Source organism: Zootoca vivipara, chromosome 7 (genome assembly GCF_963506605.1).
Source record: "Zootoca vivipara chromosome 7, rZooViv1.1, whole genome shotgun sequence".
Taxonomy (NCBI): Eukaryota; Metazoa; Chordata; class Lepidosauria; order Squamata; family Lacertidae; genus Zootoca; species Zootoca vivipara.
The window spans coordinates 6852717-6870742 of record NC_083282.1 but is presented as its reverse complement, the minus strand read 5'-3'; the positions used below and the strand labels follow the sequence as shown (position 1 = coordinate 6870742).

The 18026-nt window shown below is 46.4% G+C and overlaps 1 protein-coding gene across 1 annotated transcript in view; it reads right to left on the bottom strand.

Annotated features, from left to right (window-relative positions):
* Window positions 1-18026, bottom strand: part of QSOX1 (quiescin sulfhydryl oxidase 1) — an 86463-nt gene that overhangs the window by 36167 nt on the left and 32270 nt on the right. Inside the window, exons 3-5 of the mRNA XM_035122015.2 lie at window positions 12905-12953; window positions 11736-11838; window positions 4532-4622 (exon numbers count right to left, since the gene is read on the bottom strand). Of these exons, the coding sequence (XP_034977906.2) occupies window positions 4532-4622; window positions 11736-11838; window positions 12905-12953 (243 nt within the window). The remainder of the gene's footprint in view (window positions 1-4531; window positions 4623-11735; window positions 11839-12904; window positions 12954-18026) is intronic.

Below are 18026 nucleotides of genomic sequence, written 5' to 3'. Positions count from 1 at the left end.
ACATTAAAAACTTCCCTAAGCAGGGCTGCCTTCAGATGTCTTCTAAAAGTCAGATAGTTGTTTATTTCCTTGACATCTGATGGGAAGACGTTCCATACACAGAGGATGTGGAAAGGGAAACAGAGGCACTTGCGACCTGGACCACCCCGGGATCTTGAGCATTTGGCAGGACATCTGTAAAGCGAAGTCTACGTGCGTGTTCAACATTCGGGAAACCTCATCATACAAGGCTCCCTATCACATGGAGAGACTATACGTGAAGGCTCGATTTTGCAAATGCCCCGCCAAACTTGCCAGTGTTGGGGTGAGTAGGTGCTGCAGGCCACTCCCGCCGCAGATGTACCATTTGAATAGAGCTCTGGAAAGGGGCAGGGCCACTAGAACGGCATCATTAACAGGAAGCCATCGTAGTACAATTACTACAAAGGTTAAAAGGATGCCAAATTAGTGGGGTGTGGTTTTAATGGCTGCTGCCCCCCTCCTCCTTAGAAAGAGAAGCACTCACTCCCTAGAATACCAATGGAATATTTTACGGCTTATTTGGCAGAAATTTACCCACATGCAGTATCCCGTAACACTTGAAATGGATACAAGGGGACAGGGAGAGCTTTCCCACTGCAAGCATTCAATGTCTTCATTCAAAGTGCATCGGAATTTTTAACTAAAGAACATTAAAGTGCCTTGTGTACTTGTTTGCTTAAATCCTAGCAGGTACAGCAAGGTATTTACTCAACTCTACTTTAAGCTTCCTGCCGGTTAAAGAACTATTATCCCTGATTTTTCTCTTATCCCCAGATCCTATCACAAGGGAACAATGCAGAAAGGTGAAACGACTGGGAGTGCTCAGCCTTCCCTTAGTGTGGTACAATAAACTGTATGAATAGGTTCTAGACATCAAAAATGGCCTTCTGTCCAAGCATTGTGAATGCCACGCATTAGCTGGACTTGTTCGTGACTTTCCCCTGAAAATTCTGCATCCCAGGCAAAGCGATTTTTAAAAACGATTTTTCCACACTTTAAATATGCTGCGCAGAAGTCCAATTTCTCCACCCGAGTCCTCTGGTTTTCTTAGAAATGGCCACCGACAGGCTTGTCGATTGTGTGCCTCAGGCCTTGTGTGAAGGGCCTTTCTGGCCATGGGGCAATCCTTTCCTGTCTAGCATAGGTCACACTCGTATGATTGGCTGCAGTGAAAAATTGCCCCCCAGGTAAGGAAGCTTTATAGTACTTTTCTTCTTTTTTCTTTGATTTCTGAAGTCCCAAAAGGTTCTCCCCCCAAACAGAAAGAGAAAGCGTGTTATAATAGAATTCATGGAACCGTCCAAGCTGACTGGGAGACTCCGGGACCAGGGGGAAGAATCGGTGGAAGAAGATTGGAAGAAATTTAAAGTTTATTTAGAAAAGAATTGTAAGATTAGTAGTTTTAGCTAAAGATTTGGAAGTAAAAGGAGGTTGTAGAAGAGTGCTAGTTAAGTTTATTATGTATTAAGATTTAGTTAAGTGTAATTATTGTGTTGAATTTCAAGATTTAACCAGAATAGAATTGTATTTTGAGATAAGTATAAGAGATTTATAGTATCGATAAGTTATTAAGAGTATTAATAGGTTTTGATAATAAAAAGATTGGAATCAAGATTTGGAAAGTATTAAGGAAGTAATATAAAGAAACGTAGTTGGGAGGGAATGGAGGAAGTCGATAAAGATACGTGATATAAGATTGATTAGAATTTTTTTTAATGTAATGCTGGTATTTTGTTATGTTGTGTATGTTTTGTGTTTTCTTTGTTCTGTTTCTTTGTTGTGTTTTTGCAAAAATTAATAAATATTTTTTTTAAAAAAAGAAAGAAGGCGTGTTATAAAAGAAAACACACACAAATCTATACGGTGAAGAAAGAGCCACTGGCCGCTTCTCTCTTCCACTGCGCATTAGCAGCCAATTTTCTCTAGGAGTTGGGAGTCGGGGAGCAGCCAAAAGGTAGCCACTAAGAGGAGAGGAGGCTGAATGGGAGATGAACAGTGAACGGCAGCCAAGGATTATTTTCATTAGAGGAACTGCGCTTGTTTGTTTTCTCTGCCTGTTGGTGGAAGGGCCTTCTGAACTCTCAACAGGTAGAGTTGTGGTGAGCATAATGTGTGCATACAAGACTCAGTGTTGAATGCGTCCCATGCAAACGGGGTCTTCTCTAACCAGTGCTTTTTTCTGGGGGGAAGCAGGGGTACGCATACCCCTAAACATTTTGTGAATCTAAGTTTGGCCTCATTGAGGGGCAGTACTTCAATATGAGTAAAACTGGCAGTGATCTACCCCCATTTTGGGGGTTCAGGTCAAAGTTAGTAAGCTTTTTTTTAGGGAGGAGGGAAGCCCCACGAAGGGCTAAAATGTTGAACTTCTTTTAGGGGAGCCAGTGACCTATCAGTGATCTACCACAGACGTCCACTGATCTACCGGTAGATCACGATCTACCTGTTGAACGTGCCTGGTATAGGTGAAGCAGGAATGGCACAGGTGTGCCAGCTGTAGAAGAAACACTTTTACCCTTCCCTTCTCCAACAGAAACTCCAGCTGCCTCTGAAACCAGTTGCCCAGTGTGTGTGTAATTTTGCTGAATTTCAAACTGCTAAAAGTACTGGCGAGTCATCTGACGAGAACATCCACAAAAGGAATGACAAATGCTTGCTTCCCACCTCTTTGCCAGGGATTTGCCCGCCTTTACCAGTACTGTATGTGCAATACTCCCAATGCCTTAGTCATGGAAAACCTTGCGAGAGCTCTGCCTGGGCAAAATTTGGAAGGCTCTCCTGCCAGCAGGCAGAGAAAGCGGGCGTGCACTGAAAACCGTGTGCATGCACAATGAAAGGGGGTCTCTCTAAACATCCCTTACTGATCTCTTTTCGGGGCTGCTAACATTATCTGCTCCTCCTCCTCCCCCATTCCCAAGTCTTCAGGGAAGTTAACTGCAAAAGAGAGAAATAAGGGAGAGATCAACAGACTCAGAAAGTGAGCCAGGGTGGGTAGAGGCTGCCGGGGGGGGGGATATTTGTTTGTGTTGTGCGCACATGCAGGTGAATTTTCTGTACTTTTCTCTGCTGGCTGACTTGAGTCAAAACGCAGAGCTCTCACATCATGGAGCTGGCCACCACCCTGGGAGTGTTGTAGAGGGGTAGATTCTTTTCTCATGTATTTATATTAAAAAGGTAAAGGTAAAGGACCCCTGACAGTTACGTCCAGTCACAACGACTCTGGGGTTGTGGCGCTCATCTCACTTTACTGGCCGAGGGAGCCGGCGTTTGTCCGCAGACAGTTTTTCTGGGTCATGTGGCCAGCAGGACTAAGCCGCTTCTGGGAAACCAGAGCAGCGCACAGAAACGCCGTTTACCTTCCCGCCGGAGCGGTACCTATTTATCTACTTGCACTTTGACGTGCTTTCGAACTGCTAGGTTGGCAGGAGCTAGGACCGAGCAACAGGAGCTCACCCCATCGCAGGGATTCGAACCGCCAACCTTCCAATCAGCAAGCTCTAGGGCTTTGTGGTTTACACCACAGTGCCACCCGCGTAGTCTATATATTATTTTGGTATAAAAGGCCTGTGTGACTTGGCTTGCCTGAGTCTGACCTGAAGCCAGAAGTTCTAGCTTAGCCTGCCAGGAAAAGGATGCTGAAGCAGCTCCTTGTGAAAGCACAGGATCCTGTTGTTTTGCTTAATCCAAGTTTGCTTTTGCTAATCGTACAGTTTGCAAAGGAGATTACGCTTAATGCTCTTGAAGAAACTAGAAGTACTGTGAAGCAACCAAAACACTTCCTTCTAGGAGTGAAAGATGCTAGCCAGAAGAAAGCATTGTTCAGGCTTCCTGCTCCAGTATATCATTCCTATTTGTCAGTTGACTACATTGCAGACAAAGGTATCCCTTGTGTCACAGGTATCATTGTCCCTTGTGTTACACACTGTTACACACACACACTGTTACACACACACACAGTTACACACACACACATGCCCAGCACTTTACCGCAATACCAACCACTAGGTATACCTCTGATTGTAAAGAAGGGACCCCAAAGAGGCAGCAAACATAATGGGGGAAAAGGTGGAAAACCCACAAGGGAAGGCTCAACAAAAAAAGGAGAGACTTGGATTCAGGGCTTTGGGGGTACAGTGGCAGCTAGACTATTTTGTGCCAAGCATGCCCACTGAATGCAGTTATCTCCAATTTTCTATTCTGTTACAAAAGGGAGAGAAGATGCAGTTTGTTTTACATTGGCTCCACTTCCCAATGATGCCTGAGCAGGAAAAGGAATGAAGGACTGTCAAACATTCCCAGAGGGAATGTATTCGTACAGATAAGGGACATCTTGCGTAGTTCCATATAATTAATAAACAACTTTCTTAAAAAAGAAAAAGTCACCCCATATTTCCATGCAGACCTGCAGGGGGCCATTTGCAGAATAAAAGAGCAAGGGACCCACTTACTTCTCTAAAGCTAGCCTGCTGCAATGCATACATTGATTGTCAATCAGTCCATTAAGACTCACCTCTCTGCCCAAAAAGGAGTCCTCCTTTTCAAATATCAGGGCCAAATAAGTCACGTTGTTTGTGTGGAAGAAGTCGTGAAGTTCTGCCGCACTGCAAACGACAAAGAGCAACACACACGCTGAGCAACTCTGCTTTAAGTACAGGGCAAACCATTATTTCACACAGATTCAGACATCTCAACTTCCCCGCTGTTGGAGGAGATCCTCCCGGTCGCTCATAATTTTTTTTCCTGGGCGCAGTATGGAACAGCACTGAGCTTTTAATCTACCTGGATCTATGGCCCTGTGGGGGATTATTATGGGATGGTTGGCTCGACACCTTACCAGCCCTATTTTTGTGTTCTTAAGAGAGCGGCCCAATACAGAAATTTAACAGGTGGTTCGTTGTTGTTTTCTTGGCATGGGGATCAGTGGTGCGAAAAGCTTCACAGCTGGTGCCTGTGCATGCCAGGGTGGAATTCATTACAAGAGATACGGAGCTGCAGCCCAAAATAGCTCTCCTCCTCCATAATATCATGGATTCATTGCATTGTAGAGTTGGAAGGGACCCTGAGGATCATCTAGTCCAACCCACTGCAATGCAGGAATACGCCCACTTACATCTCCATTGCCTAAGGATCAGTGCTATGATTTCTAAAGCCACAAAAAGACACCCCTGATACTGATTTTCAGGCATCTCTTGGTGACCTTTTTATAATTTAAGACCTTTTAATGATTACAGCTTTTGTTGTTGTTTAGTCATTTAGCCGTGTCCGACGCTTCGTGACCCCATGGACCATAGCACGCCAGGCACTCCTGTCTTGCACTGCCTTCCGCAGTTTGGTCAAACTCATGTTCGTAGCTTCGAGAACACTGTCCAACCATCTCATCCTCTGTCGTCCCCTTCTCCTTGTGCCCTCAATCTTTCCCAACATCAGGGTCTTTTCCAGGGAGTCTTCTCTTCTCATGAGGTGGCCAAAGTATTGGAGCCTCAGCTTCATGATCTGTCCTTCCAGTGAGCACTCAGGGCTGATTTCCTTCAAATGGATAGATTTGATTTTCTTGCAGTCCATGGGACTCTCAAGAGTCTCCTCCAGCACCATAATTCAAAAGCATCAATTCTTCGGCGATCAGCCTTCTTTATGGTCCAGCTCTCACTTCCATACATCACTACTGGGAAAACCATAGCTTTAACTATACGGACCTTTGTCGGCAAGGTGATGTCTCTGCTTTTTAAGATGCTGTCTAGGTTTGTCATTGCTTTTCTCCCAAGAAGCAGGTGTCTTTTAATTTCGTGACTGCTGTCACCATCTGCAGTGATCAAGGGGCCCAAGAAAGTAAAATCTCTCACTCAGCTTTTAATGGTGCTTTATTTTTTATTGTGTGAGAGAGTTGCGTTGTGGCACCCTGATATTTTTATGAGATTGGCGGCTGATGGATACTTTATTAATATAAATAAAGTTAGCCCCAGGCAGTGGCGATTCTGGTCTGCTTGCGTGACGTGTGAAAGCCTCAAGATGGCTTGCGAACATAAAAACCAACTGTTTTCTGAAAACCGGATAGTTATTAGATGTTTCAGTAAACGGTAAATAATTGTTAGAAGCCAGCCTTTCCAAACGCTGTATGCAGCCTGGGCAAGTTAGAATCCTCTGTCATGTTCTGAGTTTGTGAGCCATAAGCCGTCTAAAACATGTTAACAGGTCGGTTCCTCTAATCACCCATTTCCTTGCAGGAGATGAATGGAACATCAGCGCATGTACTCTGAGTGGATAATTGTATCTCCAGACCAAATGCATAAACTTGGACTGAAGACTAATCACTTAAGACGCACAAAGGAGGAGTCGAACAGGAAGCTGCAGCATTCTGGAACTGAACTGCTCAGCTGCTATTTGGAGTACAATAGCCTGGAGCAGGTAACACTAAAACAAAGGCTTGACAGCCGCCGATGAACAAACGCCGTTTACTTTCCCACGCCAGTGAAACACACTTCTGTTCTGTGTGCCTTTCAGTATGCGGACACTTGATTCTGCTTTTCGTTTTGAAACATTTTCTGCTCTTTTCTTCATCCGGTTTTATTGTTTTAATTTTTGGTTGTGGACCAGATCCAGGCACTCTTGGAGGAAACGGGTTTTCTAGATCCATTTCAATCAGGGTTTAGGCCCGATTTTCACACAGAGACTGCCTTGGTTGCTCTGAACGATGACCTTTTTGGGGAGGCAGACAGGGGAAATGTATCCCTGTTAATTCTCCTCAACCTCTCAGTGGCTTTCAATACCATCAACCACGGTTTGGCTCTGGAATGGCTGTCCGAGTTAGGGGTGGGTGGTATCGCTTTATGATGGTTCTGGTCCTCCCTGAATGGTTGTTCCCAGAGGGTGGTGCTTGGGAAGTGTTCTTAAGCCCCATGGAACCTTCAATTTGGGTTCAATTTTGTCCCCTATCACCCATTCCCACCCACCCCCACCACCCTCTGTATATATATGAGGGCCTGACACTTCTGTTTCAAGTGTATCTGAAGAAGTGTGCATGCACACGAAAGCTCATACCAAAATAAAAACTTAGTTGGTCTTTAAGGTGCTACTGAAGGAATTTTTTTTATTTTGCTTCGACTCAGACCAACACGGCTACCTACCTGTAACTAGAACTATGGAAGGCACCACATTGAGCCGCATGAAATGGAAGTCCATCAACCTCACCAAGAAACTTGCACAGGTACAAACTGACATAATCTTTCTGACTAAATGAAAGAACCTGGCTCATTATGCATGATCAAGCTTTCTTTAGTGCCTCATCCCTTGCTCCCCCCCCCCCCAGGACTAATTGTAGTCATCAACAGTCGTTAACAGCCATCTACAGGTTTACCACTCCCATCAGCCCATCACCCATTCCCACCCACCCCCACCACCCTCTATATATATATAAGGGTCTGACACTTCTGTTTCAATTGTATCTGAAGAAGTGTGCATGCACACGAAAGCTCATACCAAAATAAAAACTTAGTTGGTCTTTAAGGTGCTACTGAAGGAATTTTTTTATTTTGTCCCCTATGCTGTTTAGCATCTACATGAAACTGCTGAGTGGCGTTATCCAGAGGTTTGGAGTATGTTGCCGGCAATGTGCTGAAAACACTCAGCTCCACTTCTCCTTTACAGCTGCAGGTGAGGCAATGGATGTTCTTGCCTTGGTAATGGGCTGGATGAGAACCAACAAACTAAAGCTCAATCCAGATAAGACCGAGGCACTGTTAGTGGGTGGTTCCCTACACCACATGGCTGGGAGATTGCCTGCTCTTGATGGGGCTCTACGCCAAAGAGCAGGTACATAGCTTGGGGGTACATCTGGACACTTTGCTGTCGCTTGAGGCTTAAGAGGCCTTGGAGGCGCAGAGTGGCTTCTATCAGCTTTGGCTGGTGGCCCAGCTACACCCATCTGGACAAGGATAGCCTAACTACTGGTGCCTATGGCCTGGTAACCTCTAGGTTAGATTACCACAACACATTATACTGCAGAATCCGGGACTGGCAGCCGTGTGACACCGGAAGTTGCGTCGACGTAACTTCCGGTGTCGCTTTGCCCTTCTATGGGCACCCAAAATGGCCGCCGCCGACTTCAAAAGTAGCTTCTACGCATGACCGGAAGTGGGTCGACGCAACTTCCGGTGTCGCCCCGCCCATGTATGGGCACCAAAAAATGGCCGCCGCCAACACTGGAAGTCGCATCTACGCACTTCCGGTCATGCGTAGATGCGACTTTTGAAGCCAGCGGCGGCCATTTTTGGTGCCCATAGGAGGGCAGATCAGAAGGGGGGGAAATGGCCGCCGGCAGGAGAAAATAACGGAGAAAAACGGGAGATGAAGTGATACGGGGGACCACCGGGAAAAGGTAAGTAAAAACAGGGGTTTCCCGGGGAAAACGGGGTACTTGGCAGCTATGATTATACATAGGGCTGCCTCTGAAGACTGTTTGGAAACTTCAGCTGATGCAGAATTCAGCGGCCAGGTTGCTCATGGGGCAAGATGGTTTCAGCATATAACGACAGTCCTGACCCAACTGCACTGGCTGCCAATTAATTTCTGGGCCAAATTCAAAGTGCTAGTTTTGACCCGTAAAGCCTTACATGGCCCAGGGACGCAATACCTCAAGAACCACCTCTCCCGGTATGAACCAAACCCAGACCCTACAATCATTATCTGAGGGCTTTCTTTGCGTGCCTCCTCTGTGAGAAGTTTGAAGATTAACAACACCAGAACAGGCCTTTTCTCCAGTGGTTTCCCCCTTGTGGAACACTCTCCCCAAGGAGGCTTGCCTGGGGCCTTTACTACATATTTTTAGTCACCAGGCAAAAAACAAATAAACAACCTTTGGCTAATTACACAATCAATGCCCTTCAAAACTGTGGGGAGGGGTATTGCTTTTGTTTGTCACTATAGTAGGTATTTTTGTTTTTGACACTGTAAACCACCCCGTTGTGATCCTTGGATGAAGGGTGGTGTAGAAATTTAATAAATATAAATACATAAATAAATATTAATGTGTTACTTTTGGTGTAATGCCTTAGGGGCCCTTGTTAGGGGTGAAAAATAGGTTATAAATATCCTGATAAAATAAGTACCGCCAGTTCAAAATACCCACCCACCAGTGCTTCTCATGGGCGGGGAATAAATAATAATAATAATAATAATAATAATAATAATAATAATTATAAGGCATGGAATGAATTCAGCAAAACAGTTTGCATACGAAGACCATCGGATTCTGAAGACCCAGCTCTGACTTTACTGTGCCCCGTAATCCAAGTTATACCTGTAGGTCTCCTTGACTTCCCTTGAAAAGGCTTTGACTGTCTTAGGCATTGAACAGGGCAGGGAAATTTGAAAGTGACAGAGAAGGGCATGTTCTAATCTATAGCTTCCAAGAAAGCTGATCAGAGAAACTCGGTGCTTTTTTTCTTGAAAAAAATCGTTAGGGGTCGTTTTCCTACTCATATTGAAATACTGCCCCTCAATGAGGCCAAACTTAGATTCACAAAATGTTTAGGGGTATGCGTACCCGTGCGTTCCCCCCCCCCAGGAAAAAAAACACTGGAGAAACCTCCCACCTTTTGCACAGCTTAGAGCAGCCATGAGACTCTTAACTCAGGGGTGTGGGTTCGAGCCCCACATTGGGCAAAAGATTCCTACATTGCAGGGGGTTGGCCTAGATAACAATCTATGATTCTACAAACCAGCTGGGGCTGAAGCATGATGTCAGATTTATTGGGAGCCTATTGCAGGAAGGGAGCTGAAGCCATCGATGAAATACGTAAGACATCTAGATCTACATATCTGTGTGTGTAGATTTCAAAACACCATTGTGGAATGTTACCCGGAAGCCAACCCTAAATTGCAGCAACACCTATGTCTAACATTCAATCCCACACATCAAGCAGGAAGTCTTTTGAGAACTAACTCCTTTTAATGAAAGGGCTGGTGCCGTGATGTTATTGCAATTATCTGTATGTTTCTAATAGATCATATCTATTCATATACAGTTTTGATTCCATAAGTGTTTCACTGGTTTTTAAAGATTTTTTCCTTTCTATGTTTATAGCTGCAAGCTGCCTTGAGTCCCTGTCTGGGAAAAAGGCGGGAAATTGGGTGGATGGATGGAAAAGAACAGCAACTCTCCTCTTAGCTGTTACTTCAGCTCACATGTGGAATATGCACCAATTTAGACCTCCCATTTCCAGCTGTATTCAAAAGGCACATAGGCGTCTGGTAAATAGCAGCTTCCGTGACAGTTATTGTCCTCATGTGGGGAAATGTATGGTTCAAGAACCTAAATATACAGAAACTTGTGTCATAGCTCCCGTTACTGCTTCTTTCCCCACGTGGGTGAGTCAAGAATAAATGGGTTGAAATTTGGGAGGTCCGTGGAGGATTTTTAACAGACGTAATCCCCATTGCATCGAAGTCTTGAGTCTGAAATTGATTCTCTTTCTTCTTAAGTCATAAAAACCTGCTTGGCATAGAAATGCTGGAAGCATCCCAGATAATAGAGCCTTGTTGTTGTTGTTAAACATACCAGGACAAGGTTTCTCAAAGTGCTTGATATTGGCCCCCTGGGGTCACTGGGACTGTGAAGGGGGTGAATGGAGACCTGGGGGGGGGGGTCTGAAAGGGGGTCAAAAAGGACTTGGGGTGGAAATAAGTTTACAAGGTATAGCATGTTAAAAAAAAAGAAACTATAAGCTTCAGAATTAAGGGGCATGGGTGTCCAGAGTGCGTCTCCCCTCTCAATGAGGAACCTCTGCATTTGATCATAAGATTCCACGATACAACAGTATTCTCAGACATGGGGCTCAGAGTCCTTATATACTTGTTAAAGCGCGTCAGGTCCAGCCATCTCAGCACAGAGGTTGAGAAGTATGGTATCATTATTCATTAGACCTGCTTCCCCTACTTTTTACATTTTATGATTCCTAGTAGAAGTGATTAATAAATGCCAATTGGATACTGATATTTCTTGACTCTATTCAGTTTACCCCTCTAAGAGGGAGTCAATGGAAATTTTGCAAAGGGTGAGTGAATTCACAAGTCTGGGAAAGCCCATACACAGGAGCGGTGCTAGGGCTTTTTGCACCCTAGACAAAAACACCTTCATGACGCACGCACGCACACCGCTGATGCCCCTGCATCCCCTCCATTGGTGGCTGTAGCGAGTGAGTGGCGGCGGCAGCAGCGCCCATAGCTGAAGGCTTCAGCTGCGGGCGCTGCCACTGCTTGCTCGCTGCAGCCGCTGGGGAGCTCACAGCGTCCCCTCCGTGGGCAGGAGGGCGCTGAGCTCTCCTTTTGGCTTGCACTCCTCCCGCCTGTGGAGGGGATGCTGGGGGCTCCTTGGTGAGTGAGCGGGTGAGCGAGCGGGCGGGCGGCGGCAGCGCCCATAGCTGAAGGCTTCGGCTGCTTGCCGCCACTACCGCCGCCACTTGCTCACTTGCGGCGGCCGCTGCCGCTGGGGAACTCTCGACGTCCCCTCCATAGGTGGGAGGAGCGCAAGCGCGCGCCTTGGGAGGTCGGCGGTGGCGCGGGGGTTTTGCGGGGCAGGCTCGGCAGCGCCCCCTCCATTTTCGCGCCCTAGGCAATGGCCTAGTCCGCCTAAATGGACGCACCGGCCCTGCCCATACATACTAGGCTTTGCATTGCTATAATTGTTTTTCATGCTATGGTGCATTCTCCGCCCAAATTACCTAATTGGCTCCAGTGGGGGGCAGGCAGGAGGCCACAGGTCTCTGTGGCTCTCTAATGAGGTGATGATGGACTCTCTCAGGCTCCGAATGTCGTCTCCTTTATCTGTGCAAGGAAGAAAGCATATCGGGATCACAATTCAGGCCAGGAGCTCTGCACCGGCCTACATGCGCCCTGCTCTCAGGCACCTGCCATATCCTAGGAAATGCACAACAGCAGCTTCTCTCATGTCGGATTCCTTGGGATCATTATGGGATGGTGCTACTCAAAGTCAGGCATTCTCCTTACTCTACCTTTTGGTGGCAGGAAGCAATCTGGGCCTGGGAATCGAGAGACAAAATAAATGCTGCCTGGATACGAGATAAACATTATGCCAGGCTGCAACACATATTCACAACCCTACGCTTAGACCTAAATACTGCCAGGGAACCACTCCCAACTTAACTCCTACGTGGCTCATGTCAGACAGATACTATCTTTTCTCCAAGTGCAATCTTCAGTCTTCATGCCTGAATGGGGATTCCCTTTCCAGAAAACATGAATCATTTTGGAGACTTTCCTCCTGCAGAATTTCTCAAACTCTGCAATAATGAACCTTCCCCAGGTGAGGAAGAACAAGCGCACGATCCTCCCTTTGGGTGCTTTTCTTTTCTTGATTATGGGATTCTTGATTATGATTATGTGTGTGCCTTCAGACACACAGGCCCAGTACGAGAGCGAAGGACTTCCAGGAAAGCCATTAATCTGCCTAGAAACACAGGGGGACAAAGAAGCCCCATCTCGAGTTTGATTTGGAGGGGAATATGAATCCTGAGACAAAAATGGAAATTAAAATGAAAGCGTGGAATTGGTCTTCTCACGCTGCTGGTTGTGAGATGAGGGGCATGTTGACATTTCCTGATCAAATTAAGAGACATCACGGAGGGGAAAGGGTGGGAAAGTTCAAAGAGATTGTGGATTGACCCATCAACGACCTAGGGGGCATTTTATGGAGGGTGACCACCGGATTTGATTAGCGGGGCCCTATAATTCCTCCATAAGCCCTCTGATTCATGAGCTTGGAGGATGGGGAGTGGATACCCCTCTCTAGGCAGGCCCAGCTCGGTAAACTAAACTTCAGCCATAACTTCTCGCTTCTAGCTTAGGTAGGAATTAACTTCAGGATACATACGGTGAAGTCGGACACCATCCTCGGGCTTCTTGGAGAATGCCTTGAAAAACTGAAAGGAAAGAGACCCTACGGTTAGGTTTTGCTTTTGAAGATTAGCTTTTGGCAAGTCTGTTACTGTGCCTCCAATTGCCTAAGCGGCTGAGTTGTAAGGTTGAAACCTGGGGAGATACCCACCTCTTAAACAGATATGGAGCCGGAAAAGAGGATGAGTGCAGCCAAACCCTGTACATTTTGGAGAAGAATGGCAATGTTGGGCAGGCGTCCTTGCCCCCCCTTCCAGGGTGCCAAGCCAAGGGGGTGCAAAATGGAGAAGGTCCATAATTGAGAAGATCCATTTGACAGCACCAAATTTTGGCCTCGCACAGGGAGCTGTATTATGAAATATTATCAGATTCCACCCCTGAGAACAGCAAATTGGGTCCCTCTTCCTTTTCCCCAGAAAAGGGAAGTTCCTCAAGTTCGCCTGCCCCCATTTCACTTTTTCTGCGAGAGCACTGCATGTTCGAGTATGTGTATGGTATTTAATATGGATACATTATGCTGCTGTTTGTACATGCCGATGGATTGGTGGCTGGGGTTGGGTAGAGTTTAGATTGCAATTTGGTGGGATGTGGTCAAACTGCCAGCTATTGGTTTTGCAAAACCATTGGATACAGAATGAAATATCAAGCGTTGCAAAATGAGATGGCGAAACCCCTGTTTTCCAAAACCCTGCTCCAACTATGGCCCACCCCTTCCAACTGCCGTTGAGCAACTCAAGAGCACACAGTTTGCTTTGGCAAGTGGGAGGGAGGGATTGGCAAAGGGAAAGCGAAGGAGCAAAGGTGCGAGGATCTGAGCCTGCATCCTGTTTTGCAGCTGCAGCAGATCCGTTAAAGCAGACCAGCTCAACCCGCCAAGCCAAGCAGGGCCTCGGGAAACCTAATGGCGTTTTCGTGTGCTTGTCACTTGTCACAGTCCCGTTGTGCCAGAAGCGGTTTAGTCATGCTGGCCACACGACCCAGAAAGCTGCCTGCGAACAAACGCCAGCTCCCTCAGCCTGAAAAGTGAGATGAGCGCCGCAACCCCATAGTCACCTTTGATGGGACTTAACTTTTATAAGAATTCTAAGGTCTCAAATATAGAATAAATGTTCATAAATGTACAAGGTATACAAGTATATAAACCACCTGTCTGAAATAGTACAGGAGAACAATCCTGAAGCCATTTTGACTCTCCCAAATTGACCTCAAATATTTCTCTGTAAGGAGGAAGGAAATGGGAAAAGCTTTCCGATTGTCTTTGGACTGTAGGGGCTTACACCTCCCAATTCAAAAAGGTAAAGGACCCCTGGACGGTTAAGTCCAGTCAAAGGCGACTATGGGGTTGTGGCGCTCATCTTGCTTTCAGTCGAGGGAGCCAGCGTTTGTCCACAGACAGCTTTCTGGGTCATGTGGCCAGCAGGACTAAGCCGCTTCTGGCGAACCAGAGCAGTGCATGGAAACGCCGTTTACCTTCCCACCGGAGCCATACCTATTTATCTACTTGCACTGGCATGCATTCAAACTGCTAGGTTGGCAGGAGCAGGGACAGAGCTCACTCGGTTGTGCCACCCATGTCCCTCCCTTTTCAAATGCAGTCTGGCAAGCATCTGTTAAGCTGAGCTATCAATATGCGTAAGAGATTCGGGAACTAAAGTATTTACCATCTCAAAGGAATGGCCAGGCTACCTAGAAAATGCAATCAAGTAAGGCATTATCAGGCAGTCAGGAGAGAAGCAACACTCTCAAATTTCTGCTGGAGGCGTCTCCTTCTGTGATGTATGGGGGAGGGGGTCCTTGGGCTACAGGGTGGGCAATTTCAAAAGTCTTTAGAGGGGCTTGTGCACCATTGTTCAGGGTTCTCCTCCCTCCAGCGTGTGGTGAGCGGGGACCCTGTTGCAACAGTTTATTTCCTTTAATAAAGATCAGGCTTACTAGCCGCTTTGCTTTCAATATACTCTGACTGGCCTCTGCTTTCTCTTCAACTGATATCAAGATCTCCTGAGGGACTCTATACGGGCTCTGGATACCCCATAAGGGAATTAGAGGTATTTTTCTTATAACATAATCATCCAGAGGTTACCTTTTAACCTAAATGTGGGAGGGCTGGCAAGCACAATAAGCAGTCTGTGGGCTTTGTTGGGCTTGATGGGCCACAAGCTCTGGCTAGGAGTCTTGGTAGACCACAAACTTGACATGAGTAAGCAGTGTGATGCAGCAGCTAAAAAAGCCAATGCAATTCTGGGCTGCATCAATAGGAGTATAGCATCTAGATCAAGGGAAGTAATAGTACCACTGTATTCTGCTCTGGTCAGACCTCACCTGGAATACTGTTTCCAGTTCTGGGCACCACAGTTCAAGAAGGATACTGACAAGCTGGAACATGTCCAGAGGAGGGCAACCAAAATGGTCAAAGGCCTGGAAACGATGCCTTATGAGGAACGGCTTAGGGAGCTGGGCATGTTTAGCCTGGAGAAGCAAAGGTTATGGGGTGATATGATAGCCATGTTCAAATATATAAAAGGATGTCATTTAGAGGAGGGAGAAAGGTTGTTTTCTGCTGCTCCAGAGAAGCGGACACGGAGCAATGGATTCAAACTACAAGAAATAAGTTTCCACCTAAACATTAGAAAGAACTTCCTGACAGTAAGAGCTGTTCGGCAGTGGAATTTGCTACCAAGGAGTGTGGTGGAGTCTCCTTCTTTGGAGGTCTTTAAGCAGAGGATTGACAGGCATATGTCAAGAATGCTTTGATGGTGTTTCCTGCTCGGCAGGGGGTTGGACTGGATGGCCCTTGTGGTCTCTTCCAACTCTACGATTCTATGATTCAGAGTAAAATCCATGGAAGCTGTGAGCTGTGAGCAGGCAACCTCGGGCTGTGACCAGCCTGTGCCCTCAGCCTCACTGTGGGAATTTTGTCAAGTGCTGCTAAGCTAGGACAGCAAGTGCTCAGAGACCTTCAGAAAGGAACAAGCAGTCCGAGATAAGGGAGATCTTCCTTCTTTTTTTGTACACTCCTCCAGCGCTGTTAGCAATCCTGCCTTGGAGGTTCTCTAGGCACAGGCTGATTAGGTGTCACAAAAAGGGGGAAAGCAAACAATAAAGAAAAAGAGAGAGAACAAAAACTCTCAGAGCCAAAAGGGAGGTGGGGGGGGGAGAAATAAATCCACTTGGCGGTCTAACTCCTGGCAAAGGTCCCAGTGAACAAACAGAGCTTGTAAGGCTGCACGTCTAGAGGCACACAATCGAATGAACTCCAAAGCTGAGTTCCTTTCTCCCCACATATTGAAGCAGCAGCACAAGCTGAGAGGAGCCCTCACAGGCCCTGTCCGAGTGCTCAGTGGAGGCCCCAGAAAGGCAGAGAAGCTTGAAAGGGGGGCTCCTTCGCCTATTCATCTCCCCAGTCAAATTTTCAAACAAAGCACATTTTGAGAAACCTTCATCTCCAAAGAACGCTGTTAAAGCAAAACAACAACAACGGGGGGCAGAATATTGCAGCCCCTACATATTGAAAAAATTTTTTAGCAATCACCGTAGCTTTATTAAAAAAAATATATTGAAGATTTCCTTGATTTACAAAAGTATGTGCAACGTCTCTCGTAACATTTTTACAAATCAGTTTCAGTGCTTGCCTTCGCTTTTCTCCCTTCCTGGATTACTAGGATTACACACAAACCTGAGCCTTCTGCCTAAACTGCTGAAGGCAGCTAGTAGTGACATTTGCTGGGAGCTGCGAGTGGGCAAAGTGCTGTGGTGGGGCCCTTTACCTGTCGAGGGCCACGTTCGTTCAGGGGTGAGCTATCAAGGGCCTCGTGGTAGCAGCAGAGAGGACCAGAACCAAGAGCAGGCTGGGCAATCCTTTCCGCTTTTCTGCCACCCACTTCTCTCACGCTCAGGCTTCCAGGGGAAAGGGCCGACTGCTCTTTCTGCTCCACTCCTCCACATGCAGCTGCTGGGTGACCTTGGACTAGTCACACTTCTCTGAAGTCTCTCAGCCCCACTCACCTCACAGAGTGTTTGTTGTGGGGGAGGAAGGGAAAGGAGAATGTTATCCGCTTTGAGACTACCAAGAAATAATATCAAATCCAAACTCTTCTTCTTCTTCTTCTTCTTCTTCTTCTTCTCTTGAACAGTTGTCCAAACTGCTTGCTTGCGTTTGGGCTCCCCCCCCATGCCCCTACTGCCTCATTAAATTAGGCCTGAGGCCACAGGTTCTCTGCTCCTGCCCTATTAGGCCTAGGACAGTGATGGTGAACCTATGACACGCGTGTCAGACGTGACACGCAGAGCCCTCACTGCTGGCACACGCTCCATCTGCCCATTCACGCTGCTGTTGTTGTCCCCCCCCCATTTGTTCTCCCGCTCCTCCTCACGCTACAGCTTGTCTCCACTGTTAAAACCCGGATCCTTTTTTTTGTTGTTGTTGCTGGTAGCCAGAGATTGGTTTTTAACCCTTTCTGTGCTGTTTTTTTCTGGCGCTTTGGCAGACGATGATTGGGTGTAACAGCATTCGTTTTTTAACCCGTTCTGTGCTGGGTTTTTTGGCGCTTTGGCAGACTATGTCGGTGCTGCGTGTTAGTTCCAACGAAGGTATTATTTGTCATTTATTTCTGTTCTCTTTCCCCCCCAAAAAAGCACAGCAGCTTTGGGGCATCCCCACCAAAAAGCAAAGCAACTTTTGCACCCCAAAAAACCCTCCAAAACTTTGGTCAGCAGCTCCCCCCAAAAAGCTCAACAACTCTGGGCACTTTGTGATAAATAATGGGTTTTTGGTTTGGTTTGGTTTGGTTAAATAATTAGTTTTTGGATTATTAAATACAGTTATACAGTGGTGCCTCACTTAACGAATGCCTTGCTTAACGAAATTTCCGCTTAACGAAAGGATTTTTCGAGCGGAGGTTACCTCGCTAGATGAATGCGTTTTACGAAAAATTCGTCTAGCGAATCGCGGTTTCCCATAGGAATGCATTGAAATTCAATTAATGCGTTCCTATGGGCAAAAAAAATTCAAAAAAAATTTAATGCATTCCTATGGGATTCGCTAGACGAATTTTTTCGCTATAAGAAAAGACCCGTGGAACGAATTAATTTCGTCTAGCGAG